Raw genomic sequence first — 26,048 nt, 5'->3', positions numbered from 1 at the left:
GGGTGTTTTATATACTCTTCCAATCCTCCCCTGTCTAAAGGGATGAGAAACGCTTGGGTTTGATGTCATTTTGAAGTCACAAGAGTGCACGCACACACACACACGCACTTTAAGTGAGCAACGTTAATCATATCAATTAAGTGCACTGCAATCCTTGTCTGGGGTTACTTTAACACCCCACCGTGTTCGAGTTGCAATGATAGAAGTGGGGACAATAACGAGATAAGACCCTTTGGAGGAGAGGGGATTGTTAATGTAAAATATAACTGCTGTAAAAACAGCCAGACTGTTCCCGTAATGGAGGGGGAAGAGATTCCTACTGTAAAAATGATTGATCTTGTTCTTCCAAATGGTTAGTTACATAAAAGTCAACAGTTCTTTATGATGGCATTTAAATGATAGGTACTTAACATTACCCCTCTCTTTTCTGTCTTCCTCCACTGCTTTTCTCTCAGCCCTTTTGATCATTGTTTATTTTTTGATTACAGCAAAGCCTTAATCGCACAGGACTAGTGTTATCCGTTATTCCACAAAACGATTTGAATGGGATTCGTTTTTTTCCAAACTGCTCCATGTAATTATTTTTTTCTTCTTCAATAAATTGACGTTATGACGGAAACCTGGAGGTTTTTATTCTAGGCGTGAAGATATATCAACATCCAGGCGATGACGCTACACTGATAATAAGCTTGGCTCCCACGTTTCTAAACCATACCAAACCATCGTGTGTCGCCATAATATTTGAATTGAGGAAGTGTGATCATAATCATTCCGATATTTTAGCGATCAGCAATAGAAGACGTCCTAAATAGCCCCTCTCCCCCCCCAGCCTGCAGATGTGAGCTAAAAAGCGTACTTGCACTTGAAATACGTTTTTAGGCAATGGATGAGAAAGTGTACTCGCGGATTTGGCAATGTTCAATACATTGGCACAAAACATTTCAACAAAAGCATTCACTGTGAAAGTTGATACAAAACATATAGGCCCTTCATATAGACTATGCGCACTACTTCGTTTTAAGCATCAATTTATCGAATCAGTTATTGTTTTCTTGCGCACACCGCGAGCAACACCTGTCAAACTACGACATTTCTCTCAAAACACAGGGATGTCGATTCAAACGGGACTAATATTATCAGAAGACCTTGGAGTTAGTCGAAAAATAGTAGGTTATTCTGGGTGGAATTATTACACTCTTGCTATGTAAAAATGACCGTCATGGCAGATTCGGACGAGACTAAAATTACGGATGTGGTGATTTGTGTTTGCGCACATAATTCCAGTACCTAATCCTAGCTCCCTGGTAAAACTACTACGAATAGGGTTTAAGAGAAGTAATGTTCACTGGCCCAGGATCAGTTTGACCTCAGTGATGTACCATGGTCACCTGGTTTGAAGGATGTGCAGTGGAAACGCTGTAAAGGATCCCCTGAGACTATTGATGCTAGTGAGCTAGAATGAACAGGGTAGGGGGGAGGGTGCGAGAGAGAGGGAGAAGGGGAAATTGTATCCCTGGCTCTGTCCTGGCCCCCAGAGGCAGAGCAGCTGCAGTCATTCTTGATATGCGGCACAGCTCCATCCTGGGGGGGTGTCACCAGAACCATTGTCATAGTTGGAAGTTAATTCCCTGGTTGTTGTCCCCCATACTGCGGACTGTTTCGGAAATAAATGTACTATCGTATCAATGTTATATGGGGGACACATGAGAGAACATCCTCCCACAGCAGTTGTGAGAAGTGAAGTAGTCAGAAAGTGACACTACTGGGTGGGAGTTGATTTGCTGTAGCAGAGGTGTTTATGTTACACAGCCATAGGCACCAGAAGAGATGGAGTATGTTATTACACTGACTAATCGTTCCATGTTTCAACGTCTGTTTATGACGAAGATTATTCAATAATGCTTTACTGCACCAAGCCATTATGGTGTTAAGTCACCAATAATTACCCAAATGATTTACAGTAAAATCAGGTTAGTGTTATTATCAGAAACATTCTCACTACCACAACAGCTCCTATTTCTCTGAAATGTTGTTTAGTTTTTTTCTGGAATTGTCTAAGCACAAATGAGAACAAATCAAATCCCTTGATTTATGAAATGCTTTTCCCCTCCCTCCCTCCCTCCCTCCCTCCCTCCCTCCCTCCCTCCCTCCTCACTCACTCCCACCCTCACTCACTCACCACCCTCACCACCACTCACTCACTCACTCACTCACTCACTCACTCACTCACTCACTCACTCACTCACTCACTCACTCACTCACTCACTCATTCACTAGACTGAGAAGTTGTGTGTAGCTTGAGACCTCTGCTTTGTTCTGCAGCCTATAAGGCAGCTTGTTAGAGAGAGCCCGGGTCTGGTCTGGGTGGCCCTCTCTCCAGGCCCCTCTCTGGATGGCACAGGGCCAGGGGCCGGGGGTTGGGGCAGATTGACAGGTCGTTTACAGTGAGGTATGGAGGTCCAGTGGAACATAATCCCAATTAAAGTAGGGGTCAGTCATAGAGCTGTCAACCCCCTGATCCAGCCTCTTCCTCCTCCTGCAGGGTGTTGCTTCATGCTGGAGCAGTTAGAGCCAGGCACTGGCCCTCTATCTTGTAGTGTGTACCTTTGGCCCTGGAACATGGCCCACAGCTGGATGGAGACAAGGGGTAGTAGGGGCCTCTGTCTGGGGCACCTGCCCTGCCTGGCTAGGGACTACTCCGCACCTACTGTTGTATCACTAAGCATTTTTTTACAGTGTCCTGATGGTGCTTATGTTAATATCTGTTGAATACACTTCACAACATGATTCTTAGGTCTAAAGGTAATACTCAATCAGGCTAATCAGGCAGTGTAAGGCTAAAACTGTTTTATAACCGCTATATCTGGGACGAGCCACTCTACTGTGGTGCTTGAATCCTCAGGTCCCCAGCTACAGTACATGCTGTTGTGTTCCAGGACATTGATCCTTACCGAGCACTATTAGAGTTCTGTCCAAATCCCCAGCCTCGTGCTGCTGCTCGCATCACATTGCATGGCTGGCTGACAGCGTCCCTGACACTGTTACTGTTACTGCCTCTGTGTCTGACATGGCAGGGCCAGGGAGGGAGAGGGGACCAGAGCACTGTCACTGACAGGAGGTTAGAAGTGTACTGTCTCTCTTAGCCTGTATTAGTCCCTTAGACCATCAATGCTTCTCAGGCTAGCTAGTTTAGAATCTATTTTGAAGTGCCTCATTAAAGGATTCATGTGAACTGACACATAATAACCAGCCTGTTCTCTCAGTAGGCCCACTCTAAAGCCACATGGCATGCTGGGTGTTCTAACAGGTACCCAGTCACTGTAGCTGTATACTCACTGTATACTGCTCCTAGCATCATTGTCTAGGTCATTTGTTAAACACCGTAAGCAAGTGTCTAATTGGCATAACATTCATATTTCAGAACCATTCTTAAGAGACCTTCTGGATTCGTCCGCTTCATTTGAATTGTCTGTTATTGGGATAATAATGTTTTGTTGATTTGCAGCGTGTCGATGACCACAGAGGGGCTGGTTGGAATGCAGTGAGAATGTTCTGGTTGCGTATGGGCCCATGCATCTCCAGGGTCCTATCATCAGCCATAAGCTGCTCCTATCCATCTTCATAACAGTACAGGCTGAGTGTGAAGTACAGCTAATCAGTCAGACAAAAGATAGACCTGGATCATACCTCACCATGTTCACAACACAACGTAACGTTTTTCTCCAAGCGCCATCTACACACAGTGGCCTCTCTCAAGCACTAAATCACAGTGTCACCCTCAGTCTCCACCCTACCTGCCTTCCCTCAACCTTTTCCCTGTGTGAGCAACAGCAGCTCACATCATCAGCCCCCCATCCGCTTATTCAAAAGCACGCCTGCTAGCTGAATGAATTGGTAGAGCGGCAGAATTGCAGTTTGATGAAGGAGGTGGCTGCCCTGAATCTTTAGCATCAGATTGCTGATTGCATCGGGGCTTGAAAAGGTCTTTGCTAGTTGGAGCCAGGCCTTTCATTAGCTTGCGCCTTGCGCTTGACAGCCTCTCTCCCCCGTCCCAGCCTCTCTGTCCCCCTGTGGCAGCACTTGTTTTCTGTCCTTGTGCAAATGGCTGGTGTAATCCTGGGCTATAGTGCTTGGGCCTGTCACTCCGTATTTGCAGTAAGCATCTTTCCCTCTCTCATCTCCTGAGCCCTAATTGTATTGTAATTAGCAATTAGCCATCTATTTATGCACACTGGAGCTGAGATTGGACCAGTTCTTAAAAGGGCAGAAGGAGAGTGAGGAGAGGAGAGGCCCAATGCTACAGAACACAAGTACAGGCCAATTCACACTTAGTGCTGCTTGTCCCATTTCTCTATCTTCCTGTCTTCCCATCAAACATGTTCAATTTCTTTCTCTCTCTCTCTCTTTTCCATAATGCGCTCACACATTAAACAAAGCTTGTATTGATATATACTGAAGAAAAATATAAAGTGTAAAGTGTTGGTCCCATGTTTCATGAGCTGAAATAAAAGATCCCAGAAATGTTAAAAAAAAATAAAAAAAATAAAAGCTTTGTTGACATCCCTATTATTGAGCATTTCTTCTTTGTCAAGATAATCCATCCACCTGACAGGTGTGGCATATCAAGAAGCTGATTATCACGACAGCATGTACGGCGTCGTGTGGGGGAGGGCCGTACACGTTGTGAACAGAGTGCCCCATGATGGGGGTGGGGTTATGATATGAGCAGGCATAAGCTACAGACAATGAACATAGTTGCATTTTATCAATGTAAAGGAAATACACAGCGATACTGTGATGAGATCCTGAGGCCCATTGTCGTGCCATTCATCCTTCACCATCACCTCACGTTTCAGCATGATAATGCACGTCCCCATGTCGCCAGGATCTGTACACAATTCCTGAAAGATGAAAATGTCCCAGTTCTTCCATGGCCTGTATACTCACCAGACATGTCACCCATTGAGCATGTTTGGGATGCTCTGGATCGACGTGTACGATGGCGTGTTCCAGTTTCCACCAATATCCAACAACTTTGCACAGCCATTGAAAAGGAGTGGGACAACATCAACAGCCTGATCAACTCTATGCGAAGGAGATGTGTTGCGCTGCAAGAGGCAAATAGTGGTCACACCAGATATTGGCTGGTTTTCCATGCCCCTACTTAAAAAAAAAAAAGGTAACAGTTGCATATCTCTATTCCCAGTCATGTGAAATCCATAGATTAGGACCTAATGAATTTATTTAAATTGACTGATTTACTTATATAAACTGTAACTCAGTAAAATCGTTGAAATTGTTGCATGTTGCGTTTATAGTTTTGTTCAGTGTTGCTACAGTAGTACATCTTCTGCTTTCTGTCTTTAATTCATCGTCAGTGCTGGTAATGAACAGAACAGATGTAATGTTTACCTGGGCTGGCCATGGTGTAATATAGTGTTGACTGTGTTTGTGTGCCCAGGGCTGAGGGCTTTGATCAGGTTTACACTGCTCTGACAGATGCTCTCTGTGCTCTCACCCTCTCGTCATCAACATGGCCAGTCTGCATCTCTCCCCATGCCAGTAGTTCTATCCTCCTGTTACCATTAGATGAATTGGAGCGCATAACAAATAACTGCTATGGGCGTTTCTGTTTTTCTTGTCATGAGAAATGACACACAACTTACTAGGATGATTTCTCCCCCTCCTGATGTCTGTGGGCTGTAGCCTTGAAAGACGCTGTGCTATGATGAGGGGCCGTACGCTCTAATCGGAGCTGGATATGTGATCTTAGACACTGGGGCTTGAGGTGGCTGGGGTGGGAGTGGGAACGTAGGCTCTCAGCGGGCCTGGGGGGGGGGGGGGGGTCTACTATAGCGGGTTGTAGCTTTGGAAATCATCATGGCGGGTACACAAGACGGTGATTAAGGATGAGGAGGTTAAGCTTTCTTATCAAGCGAAGGCTTTAGCCTGGATTGCTTGTTGTCACACAAGTGTTCCCTATTTTAGAGAAGGGCCAAAGTTACTCAGCTGAAAACAGTTGCCAACAAATACTGTTGCAGTTAATTAGGAGCATGGCAGAATCAAGTGGTGCTGTTGATGCTAAGCCTGGGCACTAAGGGTTTGATGGAGAGGATGGAGGGGAGAGTGAGGGGCTCCCTCCACAGCTTTAACCTCTCACTGTCAGCCTTGCTGCTACAGCAACTGTGCTCTGGATGGAGCCCTTCAGCTTATGGACCAAGTCTGCCAGCATAGTCTTTTCCTTGCTAAACCTCTGCCGTTTATAGTTTACTTTGATGCATATTGGAGGGTCCATTTTTGAGATAGGGATATTGTGGTAACAAGTGGGACTTGTCCTTGGTATGGTGCCTTGGTGTATCCAGTTGATTGACAGCTGGGTGTCTGTGTTGGGAAAGTGGAGGGTAAAACACTGGCCTTGGTAGAGAGGCAGTGACCCATCACACTGCTTTGTGTAGGAGACTGTAGTAGATCAATAGACAGAGACATGGGAACACAGGGCTCTGGGAGAACAGAACACTACAGGGCCTCCCTGGTCTGTAGAGAGCTGGGGCGGTCCAGCCTACTGGGAGGATGGGCTCATCTCCTTTCCTACAGGGGATTTGTCCCTCTTTTGTCTCTACATTGTATTGTTTTTTATCTGAACTTGCAGGTACTGCAGGCAACATACAGTGAGAGGAACTTCCTCAGCTTTGCAGTGTCCTTCACTTGTTCAGTCTCTAGAAAAAGTATCTGAAAGCCTGTCTATTTCCGTTGCATACTGACCAAAAATATAAATACAACATGTAAAGTGTTGGTCCCATGTTTCATGTGCTGAAATAAAATATCCCAGAAATGTTCCTTTTTGTGGGGGAAATTCATTTTGATTTGCTGGGCCTGGCTCCCAAGTGGGTGGGCCGTTGTCCTCCCAAGCCCACCCATAGCTGCACCCCTGCCCAGTCATCTAAAATCCATAGAGTAGGGCCTAATGAATTGATTTAAATGGACTGATTTCCTTACATGAACTGTAACTCAATAAAATAATTGAAATTGTTACATGTTGTGTTCATATTTTTGTGTAGTATATATGCATAATAACTACAATATGTTATTTTCTCTGCTCTTTGTGCTGTCGATCTGGGTTTCCACTGCTGTACACTATATTTATCTTCCTCCACTTTGTACATTTAGAGGTAATAAATACTCTGGCTTGTCTTTGCCATCTTCTGTATACATTTTCATAATTCTCACAGCTTTTATCTCCAGGCTATCAGACTGTAAAACATTCACCACTCGCCAGCCACCGCCCAGTACCCTGCCCTGAGCTTTAGTCACTGTCACTAGCTGGCTACCACCTGGTTACTCAACCCTGTGTCATAGAGGCTGCTGCCCTATGTACAGAGACATGGAATACTGGTCACTTTAATAATGGAACCCAGGTCACTTTAATCATGTAGTGGTTAGAATGTTGCGCCAGTAACGGAAAGGTTGCTGTATGGAATCCCCGAGCTGACAAGGTTAAAAATCGGTCGTTCTGCCCCTGAACAAGGCAGTTAACCCACTGTTCCTCAGTAGGCCGTCATTGTAAATAAGAATGTGTTCTTAACTGGCTTGCCTAGTTAAATAAAGGTTAATAAATACAAATAAATGTTTAACCCATTTCATATGTATATACTGTATTCTAGTCAACTATTGCTGTATATACTATTCTATTCTATGTTTTCTTCAGATATACTACGTATTCTTCAGCTGTACTGTACCACATACTGTGGTACACACTACTACATTCCATCACATACATATACAGAGTATAAACATATATATACAGTAGCAGTCAAAAGTTTGGACACACCTACTCATTCAAGGGCTTTTCATTATTTTTTCTATTTTCTACACTGTATAATAATAGTGAAGACATCAAAACTATAAAATAACACATATGGAATCATGTAGTAACCAAAGCACAGATTTCCACTGGTATAATGTCCATTACTCATGTTTCTTGGACCAAGCAAGTCTCTTCTTATTGGTGTCATTTAGAAGTGGTTTCTTTGCAGCAATTCGACCATGAAGGCCTGATTCACGCAGTCTCCTCTGAACAGTTGACCTTAAAATGTGTCTGTTACTTGAACTCTGTGAAACATTTATTTGGGCTGCAATCTGAGGTGCAGTAAACTCTAGTGCAGCAGAGGTAACTCTGGGTCTTCCTTAACCTTTCCTGAACCAGTTTCATCATAGCGCTTAATGGTTTTTGCGACTGCACTTGAAGAAACTTTCAAAGTTCTTGAATTTTTCCAGATTGACTGACCTTCGTGTCTTAAATTAATGATGGACTGTCATTTCTCTTTGCTTATTTGAGCTGTTCTTTCCATAATATGGACTTGGTCTTTTACCATATAGAGCCATCTTCTGTATACCACCCCTGCCTTGTCACAACATAACTGATTGGCTCAAACACATTAAGAAGGAAAGAAATTCCACAAATTAACTTTTAACAACACACACCTGTTAATTGAAATGCATTCCAGGTGACTACCTCACAAAGCTGGTTGAGGGAATGCCAAGAGTGTGCAGAGCTGTTATCAAGGAAAAGGGTGGCTACTTTGAAGAATCTCAAATATAAAATATATTTTGATTTGTTTAACACTTTTGGCACAACACAACTATTTGGCTCAAACGCACGAAGAAAGAAAGAAATTCCAACAAATTAACTTTTAACAATAACGGTTAAATTAAGGTTATATTTACAAGGCACAAGGCACACCTGTTATTTGAAATGCATTCCAGGTGACTACCTCATGAAGCTGGTTGAGAGAATGCCAACCGTGTGGAAGGCTGTCATCAAGGAAAAGGGTGGCTACATATAAATATATATTTGATTTGTTTAACACTTTTTTTTTAACTACATGATTCCATATATGTTATTTCATAGTTGTGATGTCTTCACTATTATTGTACAATGTAGAAAGTAGTAAAAATAAAGAAAAACCCTGGAATGAGTAGGTGTGTCCAAACCTTTGACTGGTACTGTATATATATGTTTATACTCCGGACTCCGATATTGCTCGTCCTAATATTTTTTTATTTCTTAATTCCATGATTGAACTTTTAGATCTGTGTGTATTGTTAGATATTACTATGCTGTTGGAGCTAGGAACACAAGCATTTCGCTACACCCACAATAACATCTTCTAAATATATGTATGCGACCAATAAAATGTGATTTGATTTGATATGTTTAGCAGTTCTGCTACACTACCCAGTGTCCTTTTGTTGCTGTTCAGAACTCCTCAAATTTACACAAATAATGAAAGGCTGCCATATTAACTACGTAGCTGGATCTATAAACCCCTGAGCAGTACCAGTACAGCACAGCAGCCCGTTCTCCTGTTAAAACACATTATTATAAGGAGCTGAAATCCCCTCCATCACACACACACACACACACACACACACACACACACACACACACACACACACCGTGGAGAGTTGCCCTCCCACCAATCAGCCCCTGTCCCATTTGGGTTCTCTGCGGCTTGTTAGATTAGGAATAGTCTTTTTGAAATGAGCTAATCACACAATAGATCATTGCTGGTAATGCATTCAGAGACAGCATGGAGTGACTTTGATGATAGCAGGAGACTGTGTCCTTGGAGTCTGCAGTCAGTGTCCTCAGCCTGGCCTGGTGTATGTTGAGTCAAGGGAAAGTTAAGGCTGCAACTCCTCTCTGTCTTCTATGTTGTGTCTGAGGACTGACTGCAGGTGTGCTGGGCATATTGACAGTGAACAAAAGGTTTTCATGGGTCCGAAATGGATCTTTGGCTTTCACACCTGACCCGATATTCATAACTACATTCTCAAAAAACTGAGACCCGTTCCAAATGGACCCGGGGACAGTCAGACCCGTTCCAAAAAGGACTGTGAAAAACAGACCCGTGCTGGTTCGGATCAGAGAGACCTGTTCAGATTCGAGAGAAGAAGGAGTGAAATAAACCTCAGACTGGGTGAGGCCAGTGCCATCAATAGACAAGTGATTTTGGCCAAATTATCCACAGTGTCCTTAAAAACTGCCTATAACAAATGACAACAAAAATAAAAGTAGTTATTGTGTTTTGATGTGTAGCATATTCAATACTTTATAGCCTTTTGTTTTATTGGTTTTTACTTTCCTCACAGTTCAGCTGTCAGAGATTTGAGTGCAAATTGCATTTGGCCATTGCATGCATATAGGATATTACTGTATAATATTCCTATTTTAAAAATGAATATTGAGGCAGACAAGCTTAGCCGTAGAGAGACGGAGAGAAAGATATGCCAGCGCCATGTTCCTGACATCGACATGGATTGTTTTATACTTGTCAGAAAGGCTACTACTGCTATACAGTGTTTTTACAACAAACTTGTTTGTTCTGACTGGCACTCAAGCGTGCACACACACACACACACACACACACACACACACACACACACACACACACACACACACACACACACACACACACACACACAGTCCCACCTCCTCCTAAGTCACTCAGTGGAAACACCAAACACTCTGCAGCCATTTCCCTAGAGAGGCCTGTTGTCTGTTGTCACCATGGAGAGAGAAATAGGGAAAGTAATTGCGTTGTTCCAGGGCTTGAGAAATCCCATCAGCCTTTGGGCAGCCCTGTCAGAAAGTATAAAGACGGCGCTAAAAACTTAACTGGCTACAGACAGGCTGGGGGAGCACCTTCGCTGAAAATGACTTACAATGGCCGGGCAAGACAGTCAGATTATCTATCAAGGGAAGCAGGTGAAACAGCTGTAAAAGATGTAGGAGGACTAGCAGAGATGAACACTGGCTTGTGTTTATATTACCAAGATCGGCAGTGATAAAAGTAAGTGATGTTGATAAATACCCACGTAGCCTTTTACCACCAGTTGCCATGGCTGTGGTTGCCGGCGGAGGAGGATTCAGCTGCGTTACGCCAGCCAGGGCTACGGCACAACAGCCTGCTGCCACAATTTGCATGGGTTCCCATGCAAATGGCCCAGAAGGGGAAAAGACAGTGCTGGTGTGTGTGTGTGTGTGTGTGTGTGTGTGTGTGTGTGTGTGTGTGTGTGTGTGTGTGTGTGTGTGTGTGTGTGTGTGTGTGTGTGTGTGTGTGTGCTCATGCGTACATGCATGTGTGTAACTACTATGTTAAGTAGTGCCTTCATTTCTCTGTACATTTCAGTAACAACTTGTGAGTAACGAAGGTGGAGTCATTCGTTGTCTGAGGAGGAACTAGTATTTCTACTCTCTTTCTTATTGGGAATATTTCCCCCAGAACTCCTTGTTTTTTGTAAATGCTCTGTGCACACTGCTGCAGATGCACTTAGCTGTGCCATGTTTCCCTTTCTGATGGTGTGGGTGATAAACCTTAATATTTCTGCTGCTTTGGAATTAATTGAGGCTTTAATGCTCTCCGATTCCTTCCTCCAGCACAAGCTAATTGTGTTTGGAAAAACAATAAATCATGTATTTATTTGTGACTATCTTAAGTGTTGAGTGTTTCGGAAAAAAATGTAAAATACCTGAATGTGCTGAGGATCAGAAACAAGCAAAACGACGGAATGGAGGCTTGAAATGTGCCACACTATCTGTAAAGACTTTTAGAAATGAACCATGTTATGATTAGAGATAGCAGTGGCTGTTGAAGTAACGTACAATCTGAAATTACATTGTTCGATGTACAATACAAACAGTTCACCTTTGACAGATTCTCAGCATAGGCTGCAGCCCTGCTATTTAGGGTGTCTTCAGAGCGTGTATCAACATTTGTTGTTGCTTAAAGATCATGCTGTAGAAGTATTATCTATCCTGTCACAACAGCCTAGGGAAAAGGATCCTCTCATAAACAATGCTTTCCCCAAAATTCTATCTCACCATTACAATATAGAGACCCCTTGTCTCTCTTTCTGTTCTCTCTCTCTCTCTCTCTCTCTCTCTCTCTCTCTCTCTCTCTCCCTTTCCCTTTCATCCCTTATCGAGGGGCCAGTCTACAGGGGATTCTATGTTTGGACTCACATTAAAGGTGTTGTGATGCGTTTGAAGCCTGATCACCCATCTCTTTCCTCTCTTCAGATGGTCACAAGAACAAAGAAAATATTCGTGGGCGGATTGTCAGCCAACACAGTGGTGGAAGATGTGAAGCAGTATTTTGAACAGTTTGGGAAGGTAAGGAGAATCTTTTTGGTTTCCTCCCTTTTATGGTTTGGCGGCAAGAGAGCCATGTCATTGTGGGTTGGAGGATGTTCAGCCCCTGTTCCAGTCCCTGCCCCAGCTCCTGTCCCAGACCTTGTCCCTGTCCCAGACCTTGTCCCTGTCCCAGTCACTGTCCCTGTCCCACGCTGGTCCCTGTCCCAGTCACTGTCCCTGTCCCAGCCCCTGTTCCAGTCCCTGCCCCAGCTCCTGTCCCAGACCTTGTCCCTGTCCCAGTCACTGTCCCTGTCCCAGCCCTTGTCCCTGTCCCCAGTCCTGTGCCATATTAGATTTCAGCTCAAGGTCACCTTGTGTAAAACTGAGGATGCTCCCTCTACAATATCAGCTCAGTACTTGACCTCAATAATTGTCATTTGAGCATGTACTGAACATCTCATCTAGTGTGTGCATGGTATAATCTCTGTATTTCTCAGTAGTCTGGTACTCTGTAAAAGTAAAGTCATAGCTGAGCCCAGCAGCGCGGAGCAGCAAGTAAATATTCAGAGCGGGCTTGGTTGTAATCATCGAGACTGAAAAGGGCTCAACACAAATTTCGACTTGATTGAATGACTTGATTATACAAAGTTTTTCCCCTCCTTAAGGAATCCTGAAACACTTGTGAGACAAACAAATCAGTCTGATTGAGGGAGTCGCTCTGTGTGTGTGTGTGTCACAGGGAGGAAATCAGAGTAGTTAGTCTAGGTTTTTAAGAAGGGGAGGGGGCAGGAAGTGGCTTGTCTCTCCTGCCTGCCTGTCTGGTGGTGTCTGTGTATGTCCCTCTGCATCCTCTCTGTCACATATATCCCTCCATTTATTAAATAACCTGGCTGCCCAATGCAACCTGCCATTATCGCCACACACGCCGTTTCTCTGAGAAGTCGCCCGGAGAGGGAAAACCAATTCATTTAGTTTCTCCTCCACAGAAAGATTGAGAAGGGGAAGGATGGGGGTTGTGGTCACCACAGTGGCAGCAGGGCTTGTCATTCAGATGTCTGGGATGTACATGTTTAGAATAATGTAGTGAGGAGAGAGCGAGAGAGAGAGGGAGAGAGAGCTAGAGGGAGAGAGAGAAAGATTCTCCTCTATAACATTTCAGCTCGGTGCTCAGGTAAACACACTGCTAGGATAGCTACCTGGGAATTCTCTTTAGGTGTGGCTGTGTGTGTGTGTGTGTGTGTGTGTGTGTGTGTGTGTGTGTGTGTGTGTGGGCCAAGTGTGTGTTCAGGTCTAGGTGACATAAGCCAATTAGCAGGATGTGGGCAGGCAGGCAGCGGGGGTGGCGGTTGTTGTGGGGATCAGGGGGAGAAACAGGTGGTGTGGTCACACCAGGGTTACTGCAATATCTCTCTCTATTCTGTCTGTTCCCTGATTCCTCTCCTCTCCTCTCCTCTCCTCTCCTCTCCTCTCCTCTCCTCTCCTCTCCTCGGATAGAGTAGGATACAGGGAGAGGAAGGGAACTGGCAGCTCCAAATCACATCACTCTCTCCCACTCTCCCACTTGTCATCATTAGTAAAAGTGCTCATATCTAAACCCCCAACACAACTTCAGAGAGGCCCGCCTGCTCTACGGAGTATTACTGAGTTATCCACAGTACACTGAATACGTCCGGGTAATGTGCCGCTGACAGCCAGATGAATGGGCCTGAAGGACAGTATCGGTGTGTAATGACTGATTCTCATGCATCCCAATACCAGCGTGACTGACAACGACAAGATCGCTCCTCTGAGTTCTTCTGAGGCAGCACATTTCTGCTGTCTTTTCTGTTTACTGTACTATGTCTTCATGTGGGACTGATGAATTAGGTTCACCTAAGGCACAGTAACAAGCATTTCTGTATCCTGTGGAAACGTGTAGGGGTGAATATGTGCCAAATAAACACTTGGGTCCTGCTTGAGTACCATTACTTGAGAGCTCTGCATCGTCAGATTTGTAATCGTTCTTACATGGCATACAGCTGGTAAAAAACACTTACCCTCAAGAAACAACAAACTGGTAGGCGAACTTGATTACAAAAGGGGGCCAGTGGTAACCCTCATATTGAATTACAGCCTGACATAACAGTAGAACTAGAGACCAGGCCAGAAAAGAGGGCTTAACCACAGTGAAGGGCCTAACCACAGTGAAGGGCCTAACCACAGTGAAGGGCTTAACCACAGTGAAGGGCCTAACCACAGTGAAGGGCTTAACCACAGTGAAGGGCTTAACCACAGTGAAGGGCTTAACCACAGTATAGGGCCTAACCACAGTCAAGAGCCTAACCACAGTGGCTGCCTAACCACAGTGAAGGGCTTAACCACAGTGAAGGACCTAACCACAGTGAAGGGCTTAACCACAGTGAAGGGCTTAACCACAGTGAAGGGCCTAACCACAGTGAAGGGCTTAACCACAGTGAAGGGCCTAACCACAGTGAAGGGCTTAACCACAGTGAAGGGCTTAACCACAGTGAAGGGCCTAACCACAGTGAAGGGCTTAACCACAGTGAAGGGCCTAACCACAGTGAAGGGCTTAACCACAGTGAAGGGCCTAACCACAGTGAAGGGCTTAACCACAGTGAAGGACCTAACCACAGTGAAGGGCTTAACCACAGTGACGGGCTTAACCACAGTGAAGGACCTAACCACAGTGAAGGGCTTAACCACAGTGAAGGGCTTAACCACAGTGAAGGACCTAACCACAGTGAAGGGCCTAACCACAGTCAAGGGCTTAACCACAGTGAAGGACCTAACCACAGTCAAGGGACTAACCACAGTGAAGGGCTTAACCACAGTGAAGGACCTAACCACAGTGAAGGGCCTAACCACAGTCAAGGGCCTAATTATCTTGGATGGTTTATTTTTAGTCATTGGTTTACTGAAATCGACTTGAAATGCGTCTCAAAACAAGGTGCCCTTATTTGGCTAAGCTGAATCAACTCCTGGACACTTTGTTACTCCTGGCCTGCACTGTGTTCTGTGCTGTGGTGGGTTGGGGTCCGGTGCTGGGCTGTAGCTGTGCCGGGGTTTGGTTTCATCAGCCCCGGCCTGCAGTTTCTTTCCAAGTCAGTGGGCCGCCACAATCGGCCCTTTATGTCCTCCTCTGCCCTGGTTCCCATGTCCTACTGGGTGGGAGCCAGCTACTGTTGTACCAGGAGCAGGACTCTGGACTCTTAACCTGCTCACTGCCTCTGAGCTGAAGGGGCTGCAGGGGGATGGGAATGGGGAGTACAGGGTCACAGGGGGGACACTGAGGGAGCAGGGAGGTAGGGGCCCTGGCGCCTCAGAACCTTAGACAGGCCCTTCTCACAGGTATTTTCTATAAAATAGTCCTCCGTTGTCCTCCAGGAGTGGATGAAGATCTGTTTACATCTTGTGATCCCTTACTTACTTACTGAGAGTCTTAACCTGCTCATTGCTTCTGAGCTGATGGGCCTGCAGGGGGGTTGGGTGGGGTCACAGGGTCAGACTCATTTGAACCTGAGATCTCTGTCAGAAACATTTTCCATTGTCTGTTCTCTAAGAGTAGCTGAATATCTCTTTACTGTGGTACTGCTCCCTTAGGATAGGGACTGGAACTCACACTCTAATAGTGTAGGTGAACAGGAGGACACAACACTCTGAAACCATGTGGTTTATGCCATCTCTCTGTTCCTCAGTGGACCACTAGGTCTTCTTCTCACCACATTCCCCTGAGAGAAAGCAGATGAGAGAAGAAATGCAAAAAATAAAAGAATGAAAAAAAAGGATGCCTTGGTTAGTGACAGGAAATTTGTTCTGGTGCTCCGGTAATCTAATATCATAGCTGACATTTCGTTGTGCATTGAGATTTTGTAAATGGCAGAAAAAAACTATATTGCGTGACTGTCCGTAACGGCTGCATCCAGGACTCCATATTAGTTCATTTAGCATACCTGCCCAAGCGCTTACATTTAATAACAACATTTAAGTTTTTGAGGCATACCAAATAAAAACAGTGCTGATGTCCATTAGTGCATTGCCAAGCTTCCTGTTCCATTGAACACAAACAGCCACATTTAGATCTTCTCTTCTCAACCAGTAAATATACGATGCACTGGTGGAAATCTTTGTTCGGGATTTTTTTAGTTATTGTTTGTTTGCCAAAATGCTTTAGATGAAAACAGCAATGTACTTTCCCAGATCATGCAGTTATTAAATGCGTTTTCTATATCTACGAAATCCTTAAATCCTACCGTTTTGATGGTTTTGATATTGCAGTATTACAACATGAAAGACACATCAATCCTGGATTTGCCTTTATTAGGTTCTAAAGTGGTTTGCTCTCAACCCACAGGGCATAGACATCAGTTCAACATGTCATTTTGATTTACATTTATTTGGTTGAGTTGTCAAGTAACATGAATTCAACATGAAATCAACAAAACATTTCACCTTGTCATTGGATTTAGGTTAAAAAATGTATAATGAAATGCCCTGATGTTGATGACTTTTTGCAAATCCAATCAGTTTTCCATATTGATTCAGCATCATCACATTGATTTTGTTTGGTTGAAAGACATGGAAACAACGTTGATTCAACCAGTTTTTCCCCAGCGTGAGGGCTTTGATATGGAGGAAACATCCTCTGTGACACATCATACAGTACCTGTATCTCTTCAGAGTTATCACAGTAGCTCATTCCTCTTCAGTCACACAAAATATTGTAAATATGGTTTTGGCACTGACCCTGGAACTGACCCTGTATATAGCTTACTTACTTTCACATGGTATTCTTATTTCTATTTCTCCTGTGTTTTTGTTCTACTTTACTTTAAAAAAATATATATTTTTATAGTACTACTGATATTGATTTCTGCGTTGTTGGGAAAGAGAAAACCAGAAAGGCATTTCACTGTACTCGTGCACTTGAAACACCAGCATTTGCATTACATTTCTATACCCCACTGCATCTCATCTCACCTCTGAGTGTGTAGTCAAAGATTTGCCTACAGAATGTGGTGTGAACTCTCCATTCAGCATGTGTGTTTATCCCTCCAGACCAGGCTGTGGTCCTTATAGTAGGTTGTCTGTAGGACACAGCTCCAGTGTTAGTGCTGGTCAGAGCTGGGTTGGTATGAGCCAGCATCAGGTCCATAGGAGCTCTCCTCTGCAGCATGCAATGCTTGACTGAGACTATTTCATCTCCCTGTAGTCACTTGTAGTTAAGGCCTGAGACAGACGAGAGCAATGGAGATGAACCGGCCCTGACCCTGCTACTGCTTCAGGACCAGACAGACAGACACATTATTAAATATCCCCTCTGACCTTCATTTGCCCAGTGACTTGGAAATGTTTCCAATATTTAAACAACCACAGTAGAATTGACTTTCACTACTATTCCTCCTGATGTTTCAGCTCGTTGTTATTCCTGTGAGGATGGCGATCAGTGACACAATGCAGGGGTTGTTAAGCCTTCAAATCCCTCACTATGGATATTATCACTATCTATATGCCCTAGATACCTATCTATCTAGTTTATATTGGAGCCCTGTCGTGTCTCCTGCTCTTGGAGCAGTGCATCATGGGGGATTGACACACGGTGTGTAGTCTGTCTGAAATGGCTCCCCTGGATAAGCTGGGATTGCTTGATTACGTTACAGTGCCTCATTGGGTCATTGGCTGATGGAACTGAGAGGCCCCAGTTGTGCTGCTTAAAGAACAATCTGTTAAAAAAAATATTGACTGTGATTGGATGGGATTCCCAGCACCTGCTCACTGGGGTAAATCTGGTAAGGCAGAAAGCAGCAGCAGCAATCTTCCCTGTGCTATTGTGACATGAGGAAATGGGTGTGTGAGGCAGGAGAGAGGCTACAGCAGCCTTTCAGACGGCTCTTGGGTTGAGCACGTTGTCAAAGGAGCTGTCAGAACTCATCTGCCACTCAGCATTCCCCCCCTTCCCGTGGCTCTCAGAGCTCCTAAACAACCAGGCAATGTACAAGCTGATCTCTGCTCTGCACTGTATGGAGCTGTACCTCAGGTGGGAAAATACACCCATATAAACATTCTCAGGAAGCGATTAGGCCTGAAAAAGGCCTATTTCCTCAGATATATGGGATTTCACAGCCATGAATGTAGTGCATTAACCTGTAAGCACAAGCCCAGGGGCGCTAATAACTTTCCACTCTTGGGCCACTTGTGATCTTTAAACGAGGGAGGCACTTGCCAAGATCACGCTCGGAAATTAATACATCTCCCGAAAAGGGCTCTTTTGCTGCAGTGGTAGAGTATGTTTTTCTGCCTCGGTGGAGCGTGTGTGTTTAGAGAGGGGGCTGCCGGTGACAGGTGATATTTGGAGAGGGGCGTTGAGGGCCACGTAGGCAGGCGCTGGCCTCTGAGTGACAGGCCCTGCATTGCCACTGCAGCCACAGCCAAGGGAGAGCCAAATGAGAAACAAAATGATGGTGTCATATTTCACCGCAACATCTGACAGGCTTCTGAAGAGATGTGAAACCACCTCTTTACCACTACTATTAAGTAGTTCTGTGCTGAAAAATGCATTCTGTTTTCGATCATGAAACGGCTTTGCCTAACAGAGGGTTGTCAAAGGCAAAATTCCATTCCAGTGCTGGAGTGCTTTAGGAAATGACTGAGTCATTGACGATTTACACACTGAACAACCAGCCGTAAAGGAGGAAATGACTGAGTCAGACGATTTACACACTGAACAACCAGCCGTAAAGGAGGAAATGACTGAGTCAGACGATTTACACACTGAACAACCAGCCGTAAAGGAGGAAATGACTGAGTCAGACGATTTACACACTGAACAACCAGCCGTAAGGAGGAAATGACTGAGTCAGACGATTTACACATTGAACAACCAGCCGTAAAGGAGGAAATGACTGAGTCAGACGATTTACACACTGAACAACCAGATGTTAAAGAGGAAATGACTGAGTCAGACGATTTACACACTGAACAACCAGCCGTAAAGGAGGAAATGACTGAGTCAGACGATTTACACACTGAACAACCAGCCGTAAAGGAGGAAATGACTGAGTCAGACGATTTACACACTGAACAACCAGCCGTAAGGAGGAAATGACTGAGTCAGACGATTTACACACTGAACAACCAGCCGTTAAAGAGGAAATGACTGAGTCAGACGATTTACACACTGAACAACCAGCTGTAAGGAGGAAATGACTGAGTCAGACGATTTACACACTGAACAACCAGCCGTTAAAGAGGTAATGACTGAGTCAGACGATTTACACACTGAACAACCAGCCGTAAGGAGGAAATGACTGAGTCAGACGATTTACACACTGAACAACCAGCCGTAAAGGAGGAAATGACGGAGTCAGACGATTTACACACTGAACAACCAGATGTTAAAGAGGAAATGACTGAGTCAGACGATTTACACACTGAACAACCAGCCGTAAAGGAGGAAATGACTGAGTCAGACGATTTACACACTGAACAACCAGCCGTAAAGGAGGAAATGACTGAGTCAGACGATTTACACACTGAACAACCAGCCGTTAAAGAGGAAATGACTGAGTCAGACGATTTACACACTGAACAACCAGCCGTTAAAGAGGAAATGACTGAGTCAGACGATTTACACACTGAACAACCAGCCGTAAAGGAGGAAATGACTGAGTCAGACGATTTACACACTGAACAACCAGCCGTAAAGGAGGAAATTACTGAGTCAGACGATTTACACACTGAACAACCAGCCGTAAGGAGGAAATTACTGAGTCAGACGATTTACACACTGAACAACCAGCCGTAAAGGAGGAAATGACTGAGTCAGACGATTTACACACTGAACAACCAGCCGTAAAGAAGGAAATGACTGAGTCAGACGATTTACACACTGAACAACCAGCCGTAAAGGAGGAAATGACTGAGTCAGACGATTTACACACTGAACAACCAGCCGTAAAGGAGGAAATTACTGAGTCAGACGATTTACACACTGAACAACCAGCCGTAAAGGAGGAAATGACTGAGTCAGACGATTTACACACTGAACAACCAGCCGTAAAGGAGGAAATGACTGAGTCAGACGATTTACACACTGAACAACCAGCCGTAAAGGAGGAAATGACTGAGTCCGACGATTTACACACTGAACAACCAGCCGTAAAGGAGGAAATGACTGAGTCAGATGATTTACACACTGAACAACCAGCCGTAAAGGAGGAAATGACTGAGTCAGACGATTTACACACTGAACAACCAGCCGTTAAAGAGGAAATGACTGAGTCAGACGATTTACACACTGAACAACCAGCCGTAAGGAGGAAATGTCTAAGTCAGACGATTTACACACTGAACAACCAGCCGTTAAAGAGGTAATGACTGAGTCAGACGATTTACACACTGAACAACCAGCCGTTAAAGAGGAAATGACTGAGTCAGACGATTTACACACTGAACAACCAGCCGTAAAGGAGGAAATGACTGAGTCAGACGATTTACACACTGAACAACCAGCCGTAAGGAGGAAATTACTGAGTCAGACGATTTACACACTGAACAACCAGCCGTTAAAGAGGAAATGACTGAGTCAGACGATTTACACACTGAACAACCAGCTGTAAGGAGGAAATGACTGAGTCAGACGATTTACACACTGAACAACCAGCCGTTAAAGAGGTAATGACTGAGTCAGACGATTTACACACTGAACAACCAGCCGTAAGGAGGTAATGACTGAGTCAGACGATTTACACACTGAACAACCAGCCGTTAAAGAGGAAATGACTGAGTCAGACGATTTACACACTGAACAACCAGCCGTTAAAGAGGTAATGACTGAGTCAGACGATTTACACACTGAACAACCAGCCGTAAGGAGGAAATGACTGAGTCAGACGATTTACACACTGAACAACCAGCCGTAAAGGAGGAAATGACGGAGTCAGACGATTTACACACTGAACAACCAGATGTTAAAGAGGAAATGACTGAGTCAGACGATTTACACACTGAACAACCAGCCGTAAAGGAGGAAATGACTGAGTCAGACGATTTACACACTGAACAACCAGCCGTAAAGGAGGAAATGACTGAGTCAGACGATTTACACACTGAACAATCAGCCGTTAAAGAGGAAATGACTGAGTCAGACGATTTACACACTGAACAACCAGCCGTTAAAGAGGAAATGACTGAGTCAGACGATTTACACACTGAACAACCAGCCGTAAAGGAGGAAATGACTGAGTCAGACGATTTACACACTGAACAACCAGCCGTAAAGGAGGAAATGACTGAGTCAGACGATTTACACACTGAACAACCAGCCGTAAAGGAGGAAATGACTGAGTCAGACGATTTACACACTGAACAACCAGCCGTAAAGGAGGAAATTACTGAGTCAGACGATTTACACACTGAACAACCAGCCGTAAGGAGGAAATTACTGAGTCAGACGATTTACACACTGAACAACCAGCCGTAAAGGAGGAAATGACTGAGTCAGACGATTTACACACTGAACAACCAGCCGTAAAGAAGGAAATGACTGAGTCAGACGATTTACACACTGAACAACCAGCCGTAAAGGAGGAAATGACTGAGTCAGACGATTTACACACTGAACAACCAGCCGTAAAGGAGGAAATTACTGAGTCAGACGATTTACACACTGAACAACCAGCCGTAAAGGAGGAAATGACTGAGTCAGACGATTTACACACTGAACAACCAGCCGTAAAGGAGGAAATGACTGAGTCAGACGATTTACACACTGAACAACCAGCCGTAAAGGAGGAAATGACTGAGTCAGACGATTTACACACTGAACAACCAGCCGTAAAGGAGGAAATGACTGAGTCAGACGATTTACACACTGAACAACCAGCCGTAAAGGAGGAAATGACTGAGTCAGACGATTTACACACTGAACAACCAGCCGTAAAGGAGGAAATGACTGAGTCCGACGATTTACACACTGAACAACCAGCCGTAAGGAGGAAATGACTGAGTCAGACGATTTACACACTGAACAACCAGCCGTAAAGGAGGAAATGACTGAGTCAGACGATTTACACACTGAACAACCAGCCGTTAAAGAGGAAATGACTGAGTCAGACGATTTACACACTGAACAACCAGCCGTAAGGAGGAAATGTCTAAGTCAGACGATTTACACACTGAACAACCAGCCGTTAAAGAGGTAATGACTGAGTCAGACGATTTACACACTGAACAACCAGCCGTTAAAGAGGAAATGACTGAGTCAGACGATTTACACACTGAACAACCAGCCGTAAAGGAGGAAATGACTGAGTCAGACGATTTACACACTGAACAACCAGCCGTAAAGGAGGAAATGACTGAGTCAGACGATTTACACACTGAACAACCAGCCGTTAAAGAGGTAATGACTGAGTCAGACGATTTACACACTGAACAACCAGCCGTTAAAGAGGAAATGACTGAGTCAGACGATTTACACACTGAACAACCAGCCGTAAAGGAGGAAATGACTGAGTCAGACGATTTACACACTGAACAACCAGCCGTAAAGGAGGAAATGACTGAGTCAGACGATTTACACACTGAACAACCAGCCGTAAAGGAGGAAATGACTGAGTCAGACGATTTACACACTGAACAACCAGCCGTAAAGGAGGAAATGACTGAGTCAGACGATTTACACACTGAACAACCAGCCGTTAAAGAGGAAATGACTGAGTCAGACGATTTACACACTGAACAACCAGCCGTAAAGGAGGAAATGACTGAGTCAGACGATTTACACACTGAACAACCAGCCGTTAAAGAGGAAATGACTGAGTCAGACGATTTACACACTGAACAACCAGCCGTAAAGGAGGAAATGACTGAGTCAGACGATTTACACACTGAACAACCAGCCGTAAAGGAGGAAATGACTGAGTCAGACGATTTACACACTGAACAACCAGCCGTTAAAGAGGAAATGACTGAGTCAGACGATTTACACACTGAACAACCAGCCGTAAAGGAGGAAATGACTGAGTCAGACGATTTACACACTGAACAACCAGCCGCAAAGGCGGAAATGACTGAGTCAGACGATTTACACACTGAACAACCAGCCATAAAGGAGGAAATGACTGAGTCAGACGATTTACACACTGAACAACCAGCCGTAAAGGAGGAAATGACTGAGTCAGACGATTTACACACTGAACAACCAGCCGTTAAAGAGGAAATGACTGAGTCAGACGATTTACACACTGAACAACCAGCCGTAAAGGAGGAAATGACTGAGTCAGACGATTTACACACTGAACAACCAGCCGCAAAGGAGGAAATGACTGAGTCAGACGATTTACACACTGAACAACCAGCCGTAAGGAAGAAATAGAAACTGGAGGCTTCACATGAAACACATTGTGGTGTATCTGCCTGCTTTACAGTACACCTAGGCCTTGAGAACCACTATGCATTCATGGTTGTGGTATTTCCAGTAGATTCCTGTGTATTTTACCTTCCTGTCCTCTAACAGCAAGGTGACGTTATCAAAAAGCATATTCAAAAGCTGCTGATGGCAGGTTTAAGCTGCTGCAGCTTTAGAGGGAAACTCCTCACTGTACACAGGGCACGCTGAATAAGCACAGTCCCATTGGTCTACACTCTCTGTCTCCACAACTTCAGGCTGCCTCCTGGGATGATTACCTCCCACACACAGCTCTGTTTAAAGCACTTGGTAAATGTCCTTGTTGTTTTTACTCCTTGCATGGAAAGGTACCGTGTGTCTCGTCTGTGTCCGTCAATCCGTCTGTCTGTTTCTCTGTCTGTCTATAGCTACCGTGGTTCGATGCGAGGGCCTAATGAAGCCTCTGAGGTATTACACATCTGAAGCATTGACTGCCCTTACACTAGAGAGGTGTGTGCATGTGTGCGTAAACATGTGTGTGTCTGTGTGTGTGTGTGTGTTTGTGCGTGTGCAGCTACCACAGCTGCGTCTCAGGAGCCTACATGGAACTGTGTCAGGGGAAAGAGGCCAGTGTTTTAGAGTAGATATGTCAACAACATCCTTTAGATGTACCAAAGGGATGTTGTGTCCCTGGGAAGGATTCAGTCCTCATTTACTACTATACACTCAGGCCTATATAATGGAAAAAAGCTATTTTGTTATGAAAGCCATTTAAAATAGTAACACTATACAGTGCAAAATCCACCTTGTAATATTTTCAAAGACAGCTGTATAGAATTGAATGGACATGATTACCGTGGCACATTAGTACAATGATCGGGTAGATTTGGATGAAGGGTGTTTGTGTGCCTTTCGGTACAGTGATTTGGCACAGTCAAGCCAGGGTTAGGCCAAGGTTTCAGTGATAAGAGCCAGGGTCGCCATCAAAGGACAATATCAAATGTGCTCTTTCCTGAACTTTAAGGGAAAAAAAGGAAAAAGGCATTTTTACATTTCCCAGTGCTGAAAGGATTTTTAAAGGAAAGGCACGAAGAGATTATGAATGTTCAGAATGGCCACTCTCTAATGAAGAGAAAGTGAATGTTCAGAATGGCCACTCTCTAATGAAGAGAAAGTGAATGTTCAGAATGGCCACTCTCTAATGAAGAGAAAGTGAATGTTCAGAATGGCCACTCTAATGAAGAGAAAGTGAATGTTCAGAATGGCCATGATCTAATGAAGAGAAAGTGAATGTTCAGAATGGCCACTCTCTAATGAAGAGAAAGTGAATGTTCAGAATGGTCACTCTCTAATGAAGAGAAAGTGAATGTTCAGAATGGCCACGCTCTAATGAAGAGAAAGTGAATGTTCAGAATGGCCATGCTCTAATGAAGAGAAAGTGAATGTTCAGAATGGCCACTCTAATGAAGAGAAAGTGAATGTTCAGAATGGCCATGCTCTAATGAAGAGAAAGTGAATGTTCAGAATGGCCACTCTCTAATGAAGAGAAAGTGAATGTTCAGAATGGCCACGCTCTAATGAAGAGAAAGTGAATGTTCAGAATGGCCACGCTCTAATGAAGAGAAAGTGAATGTTCAGAATGGCCACGCTCTAATGAAGAGAAAGTGAATGTTCAGAATGGCCACGCTCTAATGAAGAGAAAGTGAATGTTCAGAATGGCCACTCTCTAATGAAGAGAAAGTGAATGTTCAGAATGGCCACTCTAATGAAGAGAAAGTGAATGCTCAGAATGGCCATGATCTAATGAAGAGAAAGTGAATGCTCAGAATGGCCATGATCTAATGAAGAGAAAGTGAATGTTCAGAATGGCCACTCTAATGAAGAGAAAGTGAATGTTCAGAATGGCCATGCTCTAATGAAGAGAAAGTGAATGTTCAAAATGGCCACTCTCTAATGAAGAGAAAGTGAATGTTCAGAATGGCCACTCTCTAATGAAGAGTAAGTGAATGTTCAGAATGGCCACTCTCTAATGAAGAGTAAGTGAATGTTCAGAATGGCCATGCTCTAATGAAGAGAAAGTGAATGTTCAGAATGGCCACTCTCTAATGAAGAGTAAGTGAATGTTCAGAATGGCCATGCTCTAATGAAGAGAAAGTGAATGTTCAAAATGGCCATGATCTAATGAAGAGAAAGTGAATGTTCAGAATGGCCACTCTCTAATGAAGAGAAAGTGAATGTTCAGAATGGCCACTCTAATGAAGAGAAAGTGAATGTTCAGAATGGCCACTCTCTAATGAAGAGAAAGTGAATGTTCAGAATGGCCACTCTCTAATGAAGAGAAAGTGAATGTTCAGAATGGCCATGATCTAATGAAGAGAAAGTGAATGTTCAGAATGGCCATGATCTAATGAAGAGAAAGTGAATGTTCAGAATGGCCACTCTAATGAAGAGAAAGTGAATGCTCAGAATGGCCATGATCTAATGAAGAGAAAGTGAATGCTCAGAATGGCCACTCTCTAATGAAGA

The 26,048-nt window shown here is 44.2% G+C and overlaps 1 protein-coding gene across 16 annotated transcripts in view; it reads left to right on the top strand.

Annotated features, from left to right (window-relative positions):
- The window catches only part of LOC115105761 (RNA-binding protein Musashi homolog 2), a 392,467-nt gene that overhangs the window by 86,801 nt on the left and 279,618 nt on the right, over positions 1 to 26,048 (top strand). For all 16 annotated transcript variants that reach the window (XR_003859911.2, XR_003859910.2, XM_029628126.2 and 13 more), the window contains exon 6: positions 12,083 to 12,175. Coding sequence is in view for 14 of the 16 variants with exons in the window: in XM_029628126.2 (XP_029483986.1) it covers positions 12,083 to 12,175 (93 nt within the window). In the remaining 2 variants the exon portion in view is untranslated. The remainder of the gene's footprint in view (positions 1 to 12,082; positions 12,176 to 26,048) is intronic.

This window comes from Oncorhynchus nerka, linkage group LG22, assembly GCF_034236695.1.
Source record: "Oncorhynchus nerka isolate Pitt River linkage group LG22, Oner_Uvic_2.0, whole genome shotgun sequence".
In the NCBI taxonomy this organism is placed as follows: Eukaryota; Metazoa; Chordata; class Actinopteri; order Salmoniformes; family Salmonidae; genus Oncorhynchus; species Oncorhynchus nerka.
This window is presented reverse-complemented; position numbering and strand designations above follow the sequence as displayed.